The following is a 16,667-nucleotide window of genomic DNA, read 5'->3' on the forward strand; positions in this document are numbered from 1 at the left end:
CTCCTGCCCCCTCTCTCAGCTTCTCTTCGGTTTGGGCACAATCTGAAGGCACCCATGCCCACGTCAGCAGAAAGGTCAGAAGCAGGAGTGGAAAAGGCTAAGTTTTGCTCTAAGTAGGGCCTCTGTCCTCTGCAATGCCCTACAGCTTTTGTGTGATTAAGCATCTTTATATAGGTGCTGGAGAAGAGCGAACCTGGGCCCAGGTAAGGAAAGGCCCAGGATCCATCCCTAGTCAAGAAGACCACAACACAGTCTCAGTTCAGAGCTCTTATATTTGGGGGCCCCATTCCTTTGCTGTTACAAGGTAGATGGTTCTCATAATCCAGTGACTAGGTGGACAGTTGGGGTCTCTGAAATTCTCACTGGCGTCCTTGCCTGAGCCTATGGCCGAGTCTGGATTCTATAGCTGAAGGTTTTCCTTTGTTAAAAACATGGTTTCAACCCAAACGGCAGTGTTCTTCCCTAGGGTTTTGTTTCCAGGCGCTGACCTTCGAGTTCCAAAATAATGCTGCTGAGATCAAATGGTAATGGCATCTCATGATCATCATCTTCCCAATACGGCCAGCATATTGGTCTCTGGTCCTCTGGTAAACTTTGGGCGATTCGGGATTGGCACCTAGAAGAGTAAGAGCAGGTTGTTATTTATCCACGGGAAACAATTCCCTGAAGATTCAAACCCAGGGGACCCTAAGAGAATGATTAAAATCTGGATGTTCCTAAAATACCGATCAATGAGGAGAATGAGGATGAAAAATGAAGTAATTGTTCCCTATGTGGAAGGGAAGTTGGTCTGTGATTAGGAAAAATTGTTCACTTACAGTGATAGTCCTTCCTTTTCATCATCTAGATTTGTATTATCTAAAGGGATGTCCCAGAAAGCCAATCACAAAGAATATTTAGTTGCTCGGTCTTTTTTTTATTATTATTATAGTGAATTATTTTTTCATTATCTCAACTGTTATTTAAAGTGTGTGATTAAACCATTATCAGATTTAAATGTTTGTGGGATTTCAATGTATTACTAGATTACTGAGAAAGATTAAACTGAATTTACTGCACTAAGGGTCCAAGGATAGATTAAACAATATAACAGATCAGGATTGACTTTGTAGATTCTAGAGATTTGCACATGTATCCTTCTGCCTCGCTCTGAAAAAGGCACTCCAAGGAGAGACCATTTTATAAGGATGTATGCAAATAGAGGTTAATAATCATTTCCACTGATGAATAGGTGGGGAAAACTTCAACAAAATTAAATTAAGAGGCTAGCGAAGAGTTACTCCCTAGGGAAAACACTTAAATCACAGTTTTTATTAAATGGATTATTCATCAATACTAGAGGACTTAATTATCATATGCAACTAAATTACAGACTTGCAGGAGAAAAGTTGGGACAACATCACTACACCTTAGCAGACTCCTGTCACACAAAGAGAAGATTATTTATAGACAACCTGGGAATATCCAGTAGCTTTAGCTGTGCTTGTCTATAAAATGGGTTATGGGGACCCCGGTTCCATCAATTTTATGGAGTTGTTGCGAGGAGTGAATAAGATACTAGGTGATAAAATGCTTTGAATAGCTAAAAGCCCTAAATAAATGCTCCATGATGTTACTATTACTATTTCAGGGGCAAGGGGAACTGTGGGAAGATAGAGAGTTCATTTATACCTTATGCAAAACTGGGATATTCAATACATAGAAGAGTTAAAGCAATGGTAGTCAGAGACAGAAACGGCCCATTCTTTCATCCTTCCCCATAGTCAGTGTAGACATAGAAATGTGGATCTTGGGAGTCCATTTGGAAAAGTCATGTGAAATCTGCCCCCCCCCCTTTTTCTCTCTCAATCAATAAGCAAGTGGTCACAGCCAACATTATTTGTCTTCTGGCCATGTAGGATGGACTATAAAGAGATCAAAGTACATAACATCCTGGCCCCATTTCGAAGACTACTGCAGTGGAAAGATGCCTTCTTCTCTGGGGAATTATTAATGGTATGGGGCCCCCACGGGAAAACATACTTCAACTTTACACCTATTTTTGCGGGTGGTTAATTGCCGCACCAGCATCTTGTGCACTCCATCCATCGTACATTACAGCACAAGGACAGTATTAACACATAACATTCCAATATATCTTCAGCTCTCCGCATCAGGCCCTGATAATAGCATCTGTTAACATGCACTAAGTACTATTATGTAGCACATCACTTCATAAATAATAAGATTAGCTGACCTCGGGGCCCCGAGAAGAGTAATGTGTTTAAATGTTCTCATTATTTATTTAAAACAAGAATTAAAGCAACAGAAGCTACTTTTGACAATCCTCTTAGCATAAATATTAAACTGTTTGCATTGATAAGCCACACTGTACAGAAGAACAGGATTTGTTTTGCAGACTGCTCTATAATAGGTGTTTCAGAAAATGCAGCTTGCTGTCTGAGTTCTGAGAGGTGCTTAGCTGATTGTCTCATCATTGTTCCAAAGACATTTTCTAAATTACATGAAAGGAACATGAGGAAAAATTAATATTCAAGGGAAGCTGCAACTAATTACAACAGAACTCAGCAAGGCTTTCAAATCATGCTTTATTTCTGTCTCAGTACCAAACAGTATGCTCAATTTGCTGGGAAGGGTAAGATATTCCAAATTAAGCATTTCAATCTAAAAGTGGATAAATTAACCGTGTACACATTATTTTGGCTGGCAGATTGAAGAGCTGTGATAGTGAAGATCCACTAAGAATATTATGAAGCTTGTAAAAGTCAATTAAAAATGCATTCGCACTTTGAATTTCAAATGTAAAGTGGCTTGTGTTTGTTGTTGTTTTTTCTTTCTCCATTTTAAGAACGCATCAGAAGTATTAAAGTCTGCACTGGAGGTATAGTTAGTAACAGTCCTTCTTCCTCCTTATTTCATGTTCCACATTGTTTTCCATTGCATTTGGCTTTGTATTGAGGGTTTGGGTATCTAGCATTTGCATTTTGGGCATCTGGGAATTTCTACCTCTTAAAATGGAACTATCAAGCCTTGCTCCTGACTTGAGGACAAAGCTTGCTGGGCAAAATTGCTTCCATGGTTTCTCCTACTGTTCTTCCCAGAGAAGGGAAATGGTTCCAAAGGACTGGCTATAATGTGGTTCACTGTGAATTAGACTGTCACAAAGCCTGTCTCTTGCTCTCTGTGTCAGTCCTACGATGGGGTCATTTATCCCACTTGTTTTATTTGAACCAGGAGTGGGACCTCTTCTTGCATCTTGTTTTGGGAGTTGTTGTTGTTGTTTTTAAAGTACCACAGTTCTGAATGTTCAGGCCTCTCTCATGAGTTCTTCTCTTAATGGCTAAGAAATTATCACTAATTTTCTTGATAGTGGTTAGACTTTACAATGCACTCCATGCTTGGTGCGATATATTTATTTGTAAGAAATGGGCCTCTGAAATGTCACTTGACAGCCACCCCTAACTCAAATAATGCTATTTGATTCAACACCATACCAGACTATGGAAGAGAGGAGAACAGAGGGAGTATGTTAAGAATCAAGTTTTGATCATTCAGGCAGGGTTGTAGGGAAACTGGGACATTCACTTATTGCTGGCTAGAACTGCTAATCTAGAGACATTTTTGGACACCAATCTGGCAGTGTGTGGTAAAATTTACAAATTTTACCCAATAATTCTATTCTTGGGAATATAAAAACAAATGCAAAAAGAGTTGTCCATTTAAAGATTTTCATAGCAGCATTATTTATAATTACAAAACCCCCTCAAAGTTGGAATCAACTTAAATGTGCAATAATAAGGGAATAGTTAAATAAATTATGGTACATAAATGTCAAGCAATACTATAATGCAATTAAAACTTAGAAGGATGAGGACCATAAAAATATCTGGAAAGGAGAGACAAAGGTCTGCTGAATATTGGTCTTGCTTCATGGCTCTTAGCTACTTTCTCTCTCTTATGTTTGCTTGCCAAGGCAAATGCCTACCCTTTTCCCTCCCCAAAGAGCAATAACAATGAGGACAACAATTATGATAATGGAAGCTCAATATAGTGCTTTAATATTAACAGAACACTTCATACAAAACAGACCTGTGAGGTAAAGACCAAAAGTATTATTATCCCCATTTTACAGATGAAGACACCAAGGCACACAATGCTCATCCAGGATCACAAAACTAATGAGAGTCAGGGTTAGCCCATCCCTAGAAGGCTGGATAGTGTGTCACCAGAGATGGAAACTTTCTTCTCTGTTTTGGGCAAATTTCCTGACAAGATATATGGTGTATGTTAGGTGGCTCATTTAGTTTCCAAATTGATCTTTGGAAAAAAAGAAACAATTTGTAATGTTGAAAGCTAAAAGATCTCTCTAAAGAAGCTGCTGGGTAGTTCTTTCATAGTTTATTGCTGCTCCCCATATCCTTCAAGGAAATTGTTCAGTGACAATTCAATTCAACAATCATTTATTAAATGCTCATTACAATGTAAGGCACTGAGCTAAGCACTTGAAAAAGACAGAAAGACAAAGCGGGGGGGGGGGGAACTGAGCCCTGTCCTCAAGGAGCTTATAGTCTACTGGAAAAAAAGCACCAGATTTCAAGTCAAAGGACTTACATTCAAATTCAGGTTCTCCCCCTTATCACGTATGTGCCTAATTATCTAACTTCTCCTGTCTTCAGTCTCCCTATCTGTGAAATGAAGAGATGGTTCTCAGAGGCTTTCTAAGAACCTTTCCAGTTCCAACTAACCATGATCCTATTTCCCCATTTGAAATATGGTCTCTCCGAGCCACGTCTTTATTTCCTTCCAAATCACTGCATACCATCACTCCTCCTGAAGAGCAACTTAAGCCTTCTCAAAATGGTTAGTGATCATGGATTTCCTCAGGACTCATTGGCTTTTTCCTGGAGTACTTGGCAAGACTCAAATGAAATGAAATATGATAATGAGACTGGATAGCTCATATTTTATTGCATTTTAATAATAATAGCTCACATTTGTAGTAAGTTTCAAAGTATTTCTCTATCCTTCCATGATTCTCCATAGGGACCCTTTCTCTCTTTTACCTAGGGCAAGCTGGATTTTAAGACTCCCTGCAAAATATAACTGCTAGTTTAGGTTCAAAAAAAGTATTTCATGTTCCCAAACTGTAGCACACTAGTGAGAGGCTACTGTACCAGCTGCATGCTAGTCAGATGTATTTAGTGTGAATGTCCCCATTTTGCAGATAAAGAATCAGTGTCAGTGAGGCTAAGTGTTTTGCTTTAAGGTTACATCCTTCTCAAGAGACACAGCTCAACTACATTAAGCCAGCTTGCTGAAAGAGAAAGCAATATAGGCCTCCATCTTTCATCTGATATTCTTCATCTCTCTCCATCGCACAACATAGAAACATTTGGATCATAGCCATGAAGCTAACAGAAAAATCTTTGCTTAATCCATCCCCTCCAAGCCCCTTAATTACTAAATGAATAGTCCTCCCATAATGCCTTAGTGACATAACACTAAACCACCAAAAGGCCTCACCTAACCTGGCTGCCAGAAAATCTGCCCAGAGTCCCTCCCCAAGCAGGTATAACTCCCAGACCCTGACCTTCCTCTCCACTGCCAGCTGATTTCCCTCAGGGTTGCACTTACATTTGGAGGATCAGGGTTTCAGCTACATTAGTGGACACTGGTCATGATGCTAAAATGAACCACTTTAGCTAAAGTGTGTGTTAATTATGGGTATGCAAGCAGTCAATAAAAGGTTAATGTGAGAGTCAAAGGATAAATTTCTCTCTCTATTGCATCACTCCACAGACTAAATGACTAACATTATGCTTTGTGTTTTTAATCAATAGGTTTTACAGTAATGTGTGAGCCATTGATTTAAAAAACACACACAGAGTATTCTCTGCCCCTAAATTTTGCAACCAATAAGGAAGCAGTAGTAATGGCTTAATGACATTTATTGAAATGACAAGAAAACAGGTTCACATGAAGTGCTGACTGATTCAAGAACATGACTGCACACATGCTAAAAGACCAAACCCATGTCCTTAGCTGAGAGGTGTTGCAGAGAAGTCAATGGAATAAGGTTAAAAGAATGAAGTATCCAGTGCTGTGCTGCTAAATATTTAACAACTGGCTTTCAAGGGAAAAAATGTATTCATGACACACTTTTGAGTTGAATCTACATTATTAACATCTTCTCCATCACTTTCTTTTTTTTTTTGCAGGGCGATGAGGGTTAAGTGACTTGCCCAGGGTCACACAGCTAGTAAGTGTTAAGTGTCTGAGGCCAGATTTGAACTCAGGTACTCCTGAATCTAGGGCCGGTGCTTTATCCACTGCGCCACCGAGCTGCCCCCTCCATTGCTTTCTTAAGTCTAGATAATCTAAAAATTAATAAATCAAGCCCTGATTTGTAGCATTTGCCTATTTCCAAGGTGTAAATAAATGTTCACACTAAAAATTTAGTCATCAGCTAATCCTGTTGGAACTGACTCAAGCACACTCCTGAAGGTATTCTATGGAATGTGGCTATAAGTTGGCCACCACTTTTTTTTGGGGGGGGGGCAGGGCAATGAGGATTAAATAACTTGTCCAGGGTCACACAGCTAGTAAGTGTCAAGTGTCCAGGCCAGATTTGAACTCAGGTCCTCCTGAATCCAGGGCCAGCGCTTTATAGGCCATTGCTTATAATAGGAAATTCCTCTTTTGTATGGTGCTTAAACTTTTTCAAAGCACTTTGAAACTTGTTGTCTTGTTCCAACAGCGAACATTTATTAAGTGCCTACTGTGTGCTAAGCACTGAGCAGACATTGGGGGAGATAAGAAACTTTAGGTAAGACTAGATGACTTCTAAGTCTCATTCAGCTCTAAATCTATGATCTTCTGAGCCTGCCCTCATGGAACTTACAGTTTAGTATGTTTGATCATCATCTATCCTGTGAAGAGGTACAGAAAGTGCAGTTATTCATGAATCTAGGGCCAGTGCTCTATCCACTGCGCCACCTGACTGACCCTGTATTTCTATTTATTTTGTTAAATCTTTCCTAATAACATTTCGATTTGTATCAGCTGTACTCTGTGAATTACGACATTTCTGATCTCTGATGTGCATAACTTCTTAGGTTCTTTCCATTTCTTAACTTCTGAACTTGTAATCCCAAAAGACACCTCACAAATTTTATAGTCCATCCAGATGGGGGTGGAGACACATGTAATTTCACCAAATATTTATGAAGTATCTGTCGTAAGAAAGGTATTAAGATAAGTGCTAGGGATATATAGATGAAACAAAAGTAACACAGTCTCTGCCTTCAAGTATCCTATGGTATAATTTATTGAACACATAATAGAGTGAGATAATACATAAAGTTCTATTAATGAAGTAGAAGTTGGCATATGGAATGCAGGCTGTGGCCCAGAACAACTATTTTCCCCCCACTGATTAAGCCTATCACCTTGCCCTCATTAGCACCACACCCTGACTAAATGAGCCAATTGTGTGAGGTTGTTGACCAGAGGTATTTTTGCCCTTCACCACATGGACACCTCTTCTTGTTACTATTTAACAAATGATGACAAGCAAATTATAAAATGGGTTATGCTTCTTTCTGGGCCCTCCCCTCAATGGCATTCAATATCTTCAATACAGTGGTCAGGCACTGCACTTGGAGTCAGGAAGACTTGGATTCAAATCCTGCCCTTGGAGATTTTTCTAGCTGGGTGATCACAGTCAAAGTTCCTTAATTTCTTTGTGCTTCAACTTTATTACCTGATATTCTCATCTCATTTGAACTTGAAAGCATTTTAGATCCCTTTCAGTTCTAAGCGAATGATCTTATGGTCCCTGCTTGACAAGGGTCCACAGAATCGTGAAATCTCAGAGCTGGAAAAGTCCATGAAAAACATCTAGTCCAACCCAAAGCAGAGAAGGAATCCCCTTGACAAGATCATATACTACCTAGAGATGCGCTTTTTTCTTTTTTATTTCATTGTCTTGAAGTATTTCAGTCTTGCCCTAATTTTTTACATACTTCTGGCTCATCTCCTCAGCTAGACTGTAAACTTGAGGGCAGGGATTATCATTTCACGCTTTGGATTGTCCTATAGCATCAAGCAAAGTGATCTCAACAGATTAAACACTCACTGCATATCTTTTTTTTTTCTTGGTGGGAGGAGCTACTTGTCAATGATTGTTTGAACCTGTCTTCATTTCACCTTGGCAAAATTCATTGAGGGGAAAGCCCCATCAATTATTATCTGGCAAATATGATAAAAATACAGTAAGCAAATTGACTTCCATATGGTTCTTCAGTCTTGCAGGGGCACTTCTAATAGCCAATGGGGCCAACTCCCCTCTCCCCCATAGCTTAAACCCCCCTAGACACTTCACTAAATGCTTCATGCTCTCTCAGGAGCATGGGTTTTTTAATCTTTTCTTTTTTTTGTATGTTACACCCAAAAGCAGTCTGCTGACATCTATGGACCCTTTCTCAGAATGTTTTTAAGTGCACACAATAAAATACATGAGGTTACAAAGAAAGTCAATTGTACTGAAATAAAGACGTAATTTTTTTTTCTCCATTCAACTTCACAGACCCTCTGAAATCTATGCATGGACCCTTTTTGGTCCTACCTTTAGATCAAGATCTCCTGATTTAGACTGCTTTTTCCTAATCAGTTGATTTATTAATCAATAAACATTTATGCTCCAGATCCTGTGCTAAGCTCTGGAATAGAAAGATAGGTAAAAATAGTTCCTGCCCTTAAGGAACTTCCACTTTAATGGGGAAGACAATATGGAAACGATGAGATACATACACAATATGAACAGAATGGATAGAAGGCAGTCTGAGAGGGGAAGGGATGAGCATTTGGAAGACCAGTAAAGAGGAGCTCCTGAAGCAGGTGAGATTTGAGCTGAGTCTAGAAGGAAGCCAGTGAAACTAAGAGGTGGAAGTGAAAGGGTAGAACATTCCAGGCATGGGGGAAGCTAGGGCAAAGACATAGAGATTGGTGATGGAGCCTTGTGTTCAAAAATCAGCAAGTTAAGTGAATGTGCCTGGAATATAGAGCATATGGAGGTATGCAAAGATGGAAGTAACAGTGAGCCACCGGAGTTCATAGAGCAGGGCAGTGACACCTTGGTAGCTGAATGGATTGGAGAGAGGAGGGAGAATTGAAACACAGAAATGATTACAAATAGCCCAGGTAAGAGATGATAGGGGCCCAAATTAGGGCTGTGGCTATGTAAGTAGAGAAGTGGGGGGGGGACATCTATGCTCTAGAGATGCTGTGAAAGTAGAAATGTCAAGATTTTGTGACAGATTTTATATGTGGGAAAGGATGGAGAGTCAAGGCTGATAGGTTTTGAGCCTGAGTGACTAGAAAGATTGTAGTACCTTTAAGAGCAATAAAAAAGTCTGGAAGAGGGGAAGGTTTGGGAGAAAAGGTAATGAGCTGTTTTGGATATGTTGAGTTTGAGATGTCTATGGGACATCCCATTTTATATTGTCCAAAGGGCAGGGGAGGGTACAGGACAACTTCAGGGGAGACTGTGGTACAACTAGGGATCCTTTGTATAAAGATGGTAACAACTAATGGGAACTACCGATGAGATCACCAAGTGAAAGAGTATGGAGGGAGAAGAGAAGAATGCCCAGCACAAAGCCTTGGAGGACACATAAGGTTAGTGGAAGTGACACAGAAGATTAGAACGCATGACATGGATGAAAAATCAGGAGACTGAGGAGGAGTTTGACACAGGAGAACCAGGAGAGAGCAGTGTCATGACAAGCTAGAGAGGATAGATATCTTGAGGAATAGGTGATCAATACTGTCAAATGCCACAGAGGGGTCAATGAGAATGAGGCCTGAGAAAAGGCCATTAGATTTGGCAATTAAAAGATCATTGTAACTTTGGAGAATGATGAGGCGGGATGCCAGATTGCAAAAGGTTTAAAAGAGAATGAGACGGGGCAGCTAGGTGGCACAGTAAATAGAGTACAAGCCCTGGAGTCAGGAAGACCTGAGTTCAAATCCGGCCTCAGACACTTGACATGTACTAGTTGTGTGACCCTGGGCAAGTCACTTAACCCCAATTGCCTCGCCCCTCCCCCCCAAAAAAGAGAGTGAGACTAGAGGAAAGAAGAGCACCAAATTTAGATGCATTTGTCTGAGAAGGGGAAAGGATAGTATCTTGTGAGGATATTAGGATCAAATGAGGGCTTTGAAAGATGATGGAAACACAGGTGTGTTTGTAGGCACCGAGGAAGGAGCCAGCAGACAGGGAAAGATTGAAGACAAGAGAGGGAAGATGATCCTGCTGAAGAAGGGGGGAGAGGGTAGGATGAAAGTGCATGAAGAGGGGCTGGATTTGGCAAAGAGAAGGGCCATCTCTCCATCAAGACCAGAGTGAAGGCAGAGATAGTGAGATATTTCTGAATAATGTGAGGTAAGGAGGAGGGGAGAACAGGAAGCTCTGTACAAATAGCCTCAATTTTAGGGTTTTTTGGTGAGGCAATTGGGGTTAAGTGACTTGCCCAAGGTCACACAGCTAGTAAGTGTCAAGTGTCTGAGGCCATATTTGAACTCTGGTCCTTCTGACTCCAGGGCCAGTGCTCTATTCACTGCGCCACCTAGCTTCCCCTTAGCCTCAATTTTTAAAAACTCAAATATAAGGAGAGGTACTTAGCTAAGAAAGTGGAGGGAGGAAATACTCTTTCTTTGATCAAAACTTATCTCATTTATACCCCATTCCTTTAAGGTTCTGCTTTCTGCTGGATGACAAAGGGTAGTAATGGGCTATTAATCATATAAGCTAGTCCCAGTTAGCTGTGGGCAATTAATGAATTACTGTTTGCCGCCCTCAACCCCCAGCCAACATAACAGTGGTTTAACCTACTTTAAAATGAACATTTTTTTCCCCTCAAGAAGTTTCTTAAGGAATGACAAATGACAAATTTTGACAAATGACTTCCCAGATTTCATATAATGAAGCAGACGGTGATGGGATAGAAAGAGTACTGGATTTGGAGTCATAGAGTTGGAAGAGCTTTTTAAAGGTCATTGAGCCTAACCCTTCATTTTACAGATGAGGAAACTGAGGCAAAGGGAGGTTAAGTGACTCGTTCCAGGATCACATAGCTAGTAAGGGTCTGAGGTGAGATCCCAACCTATGTCCTCCTGACTCCAATGCCAGCAGTCTATTGCTTATACTACATTGTCCAGATTTGAATCCTATTGTTGCTTTTTGAGCAAGGCATGCTCATTCTCTGTGTCTCAGTTTCTTCACCTGTAAAATAAGGGTCTTGGATGCAATGACTTCTAAGATCCCTTTCAAATCTAAATCCTGTGATCCTAAATCACCCTAAATAGGAGGCTGCCTGAGTGGGCCATCTGAAAAACTCACCCCAAGGATAGGCCTCATTAGATTCTTCTCCTTGCTTCAGGAACTTGGCTTTGCTACTGGAGCCATTTAATACGTGAAAATGTATGGCCTGCCACTGGGGTTTAAGACCATTGGGTAGAAGGCTGAGAACAATTTTATACACAAGTCCATTTGTCGGCTTGTCAGTTACATAACAATGGTGATGAATGGGCCACTTTGACATCTGAACATTTAGGAGCTGCTGACCTCTGATCTGCAGTCACATGAGAGGGTCACCTGAAACTCGCATGGCTTCTCTCAGCCTATAGGTAACAATATAAAGGTCAAGCAGGCTGGATGATTCTATGCACAGTGTCTGGGGCAGCTCGGTTATAAGCTCCAGGGTATGCCGTGTTGGATTCCCCAGCACACAAAGCTGTGGAACTACTGCAGAAATTTGCTCAACAAAAGATATACAATTTCAAAGGAGTCTAAAGTAACTTTCCTTGCAATTGAATAGAATGAGCTCATTATTTTGAAAGGACAACAATGAAAACAAACACTTTGCAGGAAAATATATTCTGCTAGTGACTCTGCTGTTGGGAGGGCACACATACAGGCGTGTGACTTAATGAGTGATATTGATGCGATGCTTTCAACATGGCAGAAGGTCCAATTGGATGCAATTACTGGAACAAAATCCCCACTGTGTGGTATCAAGCCCTCCTTTCAGCCATGGAATATCCTGCCCCTCGGCTCCCGTCAGCCAAGGCCCCCACCAAGGATCACAGCATGACTCACTGAGCAGGGATTACTTGCTACTGAAAAAAAGTTAACCCTTTATAGACTTCATGGGTTCCTTATTTCCCAGGACAGCAGTGTAGTTTAATGGAAAGAACAGTACATACATTAAGAAGGTAAGAAGATCTAGGTTCAAATGTAAGCTCTACCACTTCCTGGGACCATGGATAAGTTAAATAACCTCTCTGATCCTTATCTAGAAAATGAGTGGGTCAGTTCAGATCTTTTCTAAGGTTCATTCCAGCTCCAAGTCCAATGAATAGAGTTTGTGGAGCGAGACCCTGAAACTCCAATAAGATAACCAAACTACCTAAGGACAGATATTCATGGTAGCAGGGATTTTTAAGTGGCTCAACGTATTATCCCTCCTAGATAACAAGTTTTTAAAGAGAAATCCTACCAGAGATCTCTCTCCATCCTTCCTTCTTTCTTTCTTACTTTTTCCCTCCCTCCCTGTTTCTTTCTTCTTTCTCCCTCCCTCCTTCCTTCTATCCATCTGATTTCATTTACTCCTAACACAATAGAAGGTTAAGACATAATGTACCTGGGGGCGGCTAGGCGGCTAGATGGTGCAGTGGATAGAGTACCGGCCCTGGAGTCAGGAGTACTTGAGTTCAAATCCGGCCTCGGACACTTGACACTTACTAGCTGTGTGACCCTGAGCAAGTCGCTTGGCCCTAATTGCCTCACTTAAAAACAAAAACAAAACAAAAGACATAATGTACCTGACAGTGACAATAAGTGAAAGTCAAGCTGTTATATCAGCTTCTAAAGCCTACAAATAAATGTCTCCCTCAGATGGGATCCACATCATGGACAGAGCTAATTCACAGCCCAGTCTTCTGTTTGCTACACAAGGCTATTTCAATTCTACTAAAAACATACAAACATATAAACAAAAACACTGAGTAAATGCTTACTAGGGGCAGTTGGGGAGGGGCAGTGGATAGAGTGCCCGGTCTGGAGTAAGGCTCATTCATCTTCCTGAGTTCAAATCCTGCCTCAGACACTTCTAGTTGTATGATCCTGGGCAAATTTTTTAACCCTGTTTACCTCTGTTTTCTCAACTGTAAAATGAGCTGGAAAAGGAAATGACAAGCCACTCTGGTATCTTTACCAAGAAAACCCCAGATGGGGTCATGAAGAATCGAACAAGACTGAAGATGTCTGAACAAAGTGCTTCCTGTGCACAATATACTGTATTAGATGCTGGGGATTAAAAAGGCACACTTGAAACAGTCCCTGACTTCCAGGATCTTACATTCTTCTGGGGAAGGCAATGCAAACACAGATAAGTACACAATAAGGGAAGCTGAAGAGGGAGACTTTCCTGTTACGAATTTCCCTTATTTTTCTGGGTGTTTGCTTGGGAGTGAGAGGGGATGGAGATGAGGGAAGGCTTCCCTGAGGAGGTGGCCCTTGAAAGAAGAGGGATTTTAGCATGCAGGAGTGAGAAGGAAGTGCATATTGTTTATTAAAATGCATACAGGCAGGAGATCCATTTAGAACAAGTGCTGACTTCAGGGAACAGTCAGAAGTCAAGTTGGGCTGGAATATGGTTTGTGAAGGGAGGGGAATATGAACTAAGAATGGAAAGGCAGGTCGGAGGCATATTGTGGAGAGCCAGAAATGTTGGCTAGACAGACTGAACAGTTAGGGATGGACAACTGGCAAGTGGAGCACATTCTACTGATAAACCTGAGAGATGGACAAGAGAAGGCCAAGGACAACAATTTAATGGAAAGGCACAAAGTTCTATTGCTTTCACTTTCAAGTTGATTATTTGGGTCTTGTTATTAGTTAGAGCTAGTATTTCTCTCTTCTGTTCAGCTGCTGGTCTACTACCCTCGACTTTTAGATTTAGATACACCACTGTAGTTTACTTAACTTTTAGGTAACGAATAACATCTCAATTGTTACAGCTTCATTTAAGAAATCCATCCTCACTAATGGTTGTACTTTTTTTTTTTTTGGTGGGGCAATAAAGGTTAAGTGACTTGCCCAGGGTCATACAAGTAGTAAGTGTCAAGTGTCTGAGGCCTGAACTCAGGTCCCCCTGAAGCCAGGGCTGGTGCTTTATCCATTGCACCACCTAGCTGTCCCCTATTCTCCTCTTTAAAGAAATCCACGAGGGGCAGCTGAGTTCAATCCAGCCTCAGACACTTGACACTTACTAACTGTGTGACCCTGGGCAAGTCACTTAACCCCCATTGCCCAGCAAAAAAAAACAAAAAACAAAACAAAACAAAAAAAAATGAAAGGAAGGAAGGAAGGAAGAAAGGAAGAAAGATCCATGATCAGATCAACAGCATCTAAAACACAGAAAGGATGAAGTCACTACTAGCTGCTACATAATCAGAGGAAGCCCAAACTTGAAATGTTGTCTATACATTATTTCATTTGGTCCTCACAACAACCCTGTGAAGTAGATGCTAGGTGTATGTATACCTCAAACTTCAAAGTGAAATCTGATTCATCTATCCTTGGTTCATTGATCACTAAGCAAACTTCCTCCTCTGCTCCACCCATTTTGCTAAGGGTAGTTGTTAAATACCATATTATACTTCTGCCTGAGAACATGTTGGCAAGTAGAACCTTGAATATCTATATCACAGAATGAAGATGGCAGGCTCCATGAGGGGCATGGACCAGATCTCCTTAAGGCTGTAAATCTCTATGCTCCATAGCATGGTGGTGGGTGAAGAGTACTCATATTATACAGAGAAATATCCTCCTTGAAACTCTTGAGTGGAACCAAACCATCCCATCCTTGGGCTCTGAACTTCATCATCACTGATGCCTTTGATGTTTTCTTTCTTTTGACTCAAGAATAGAAAAAATAAAGCTGAGGTCATTCTACATTTCTCAGTCCATCTGATATATGGCTCTGAACTCAACTAATGTCCAGTTTATGTTCTTCTTTTTCTTTGAGATGCCGCAGATATTCTGGTGGTTGGGGGCAGAAGAGAAGCATGAAGAGAATGGTGATACCATATCCCCGAGATCCCCAGAAGACTGAACTGCCCTTCTGAGGAACCTCTGATGTTGCTTCTAGAATGGCTCTGAATAAGAGGTGAACAAAATTGCTCAAAAGATGGTACAGCTATTCTGAAATCCTTCCACCCAAAGTTATACCTGAACTTCTAGCAGTGCCGCTGTAGGACAAAACTTGTAGCTACCTTGAGAGTCAAAGGATGAAGAGGTTGGCAAAAAAGAGTTATGTTAGGCTTGCAGGGTGGACTTTCAAGCTTGGCTGTTGACTAAAGTAATGAATGAACCAGTCACTAGAGCTACCACCACCTACTAGGGCATCCCCTATGCCAGCATTTCCCAACGTATATTCCTTTTGGAAACCCAAGGTTCTACCACCTGTGAATAGGGCATGTGTGAGAAAATGCTAATGCTTGTGACATCTTTGTCATAAAAATATCAGAATATGTGTCCTGAACATACCTATGTAGTACTGCCTCTAGGACACTCCTTTCACTTGCAACTGTATTTGCAGGTTGAGTCCCCAGAGGTGGCTGCTACCTTGAGCTTTAGTGGTAACTTTGCAAGACCTATACTTCTATCACAGAGGTAATCCATCACCCATGAACAGGGGTTATATGAGAAAAATTTCAATGCTAGTGATATTTTCCAGGGCAAATCTGTAACAAATATTCTCTTACATATGTATGTATGTATGTATGTATGTGTATATAAATGCATATATGTGCATAAAGATAGATAGATTTTCCAGTTTGAAAGTAGGCTTAATTTCCTCAATTATCCTATAAAATGTCCCGAAACTGCCTTCATTTGTGGGAGTATCACATGTTTCCCAAACCTTCTAACTAATATTAAAGGATTCTGTAGATTCCATAGGGTGCCATGACCAAATTAACTTGGGGAATGCTGTTCTAAAAGGGATTGAGGAAAAAGTTGTTGACTATTCACTTCTCGCATGGTATCATTCGCATTTTTTTCTAGTTTTGGTCATATTGGCTTATACTTCCTCACTTGAGTTATTCAAAATTTCAGATCTGTCCTTTCTTTGCTGTCTTAGGGTTATCTCATTCTCTAGCCACCAACATTTGCTTATGGAGTAACCTTGGGAAGGATAAGTAAGCTCAATTTTCTTATTTATCGAACAAAGAACCACAGAGGATTAAAATTCATACTTTGTGAACATTCGACCTCACAAAGAATGTCTCTGGCCACCTAATCACCACACACTTGGTTCCAGAAGAGAATAACCAGTGTTGTACAGGGAAGGGAGAGAGGCCCATGTGCTTGCTATGTGCTAGGTAAGGGTGGTAGAAGGCAGTTGTGCTTGACCCTTTGTAGGAGTGACATTTTCAGACTTATTGCTGCTCCTTACTTAATGCTTTCTGATTTCCTGAAACTAAGAAGGTCATCCTGAATCAAAGGACATCAGCTTGTGCAGAATGTCATTATAGGGGAGTTGGGAAGAAGGAGCTCTATTACAAGTCACCTTTCCAGTTCTCACAAACAAAACTATTAA

The 16,667-nt window shown here is 40.8% G+C and overlaps 1 protein-coding gene across 3 annotated transcripts in view; it reads right to left on the reverse strand.

Moving 5' to 3' along the window:
- Nucleotides 1–254: 254 nt before the first annotated feature.
- The window catches only part of FTO (FTO alpha-ketoglutarate dependent dioxygenase), a 406,491-nt gene continuing 390,078 nt past the window's right edge, over nucleotides 255–16,667 (reverse strand). For all 3 annotated transcript variants that reach the window (XM_043988473.1, XM_043988474.1, XM_043988475.1), the window contains one exon: nucleotides 255–616. In XM_043988473.1, coding sequence (XP_043844408.1) covers nucleotides 463–616 — 154 coding nt within the window. In that variant the 3' untranslated portion in view covers nucleotides 255–462. The remainder of the gene's footprint in view (nucleotides 617–16,667) is intronic.

The sequence above is a fragment of the Dromiciops gliroides genome, chromosome 2 (genome assembly GCF_019393635.1).
Source record: "Dromiciops gliroides isolate mDroGli1 chromosome 2, mDroGli1.pri, whole genome shotgun sequence".
NCBI classification, from domain to species: Eukaryota; Metazoa; Chordata; class Mammalia; order Microbiotheria; family Microbiotheriidae; genus Dromiciops; species Dromiciops gliroides.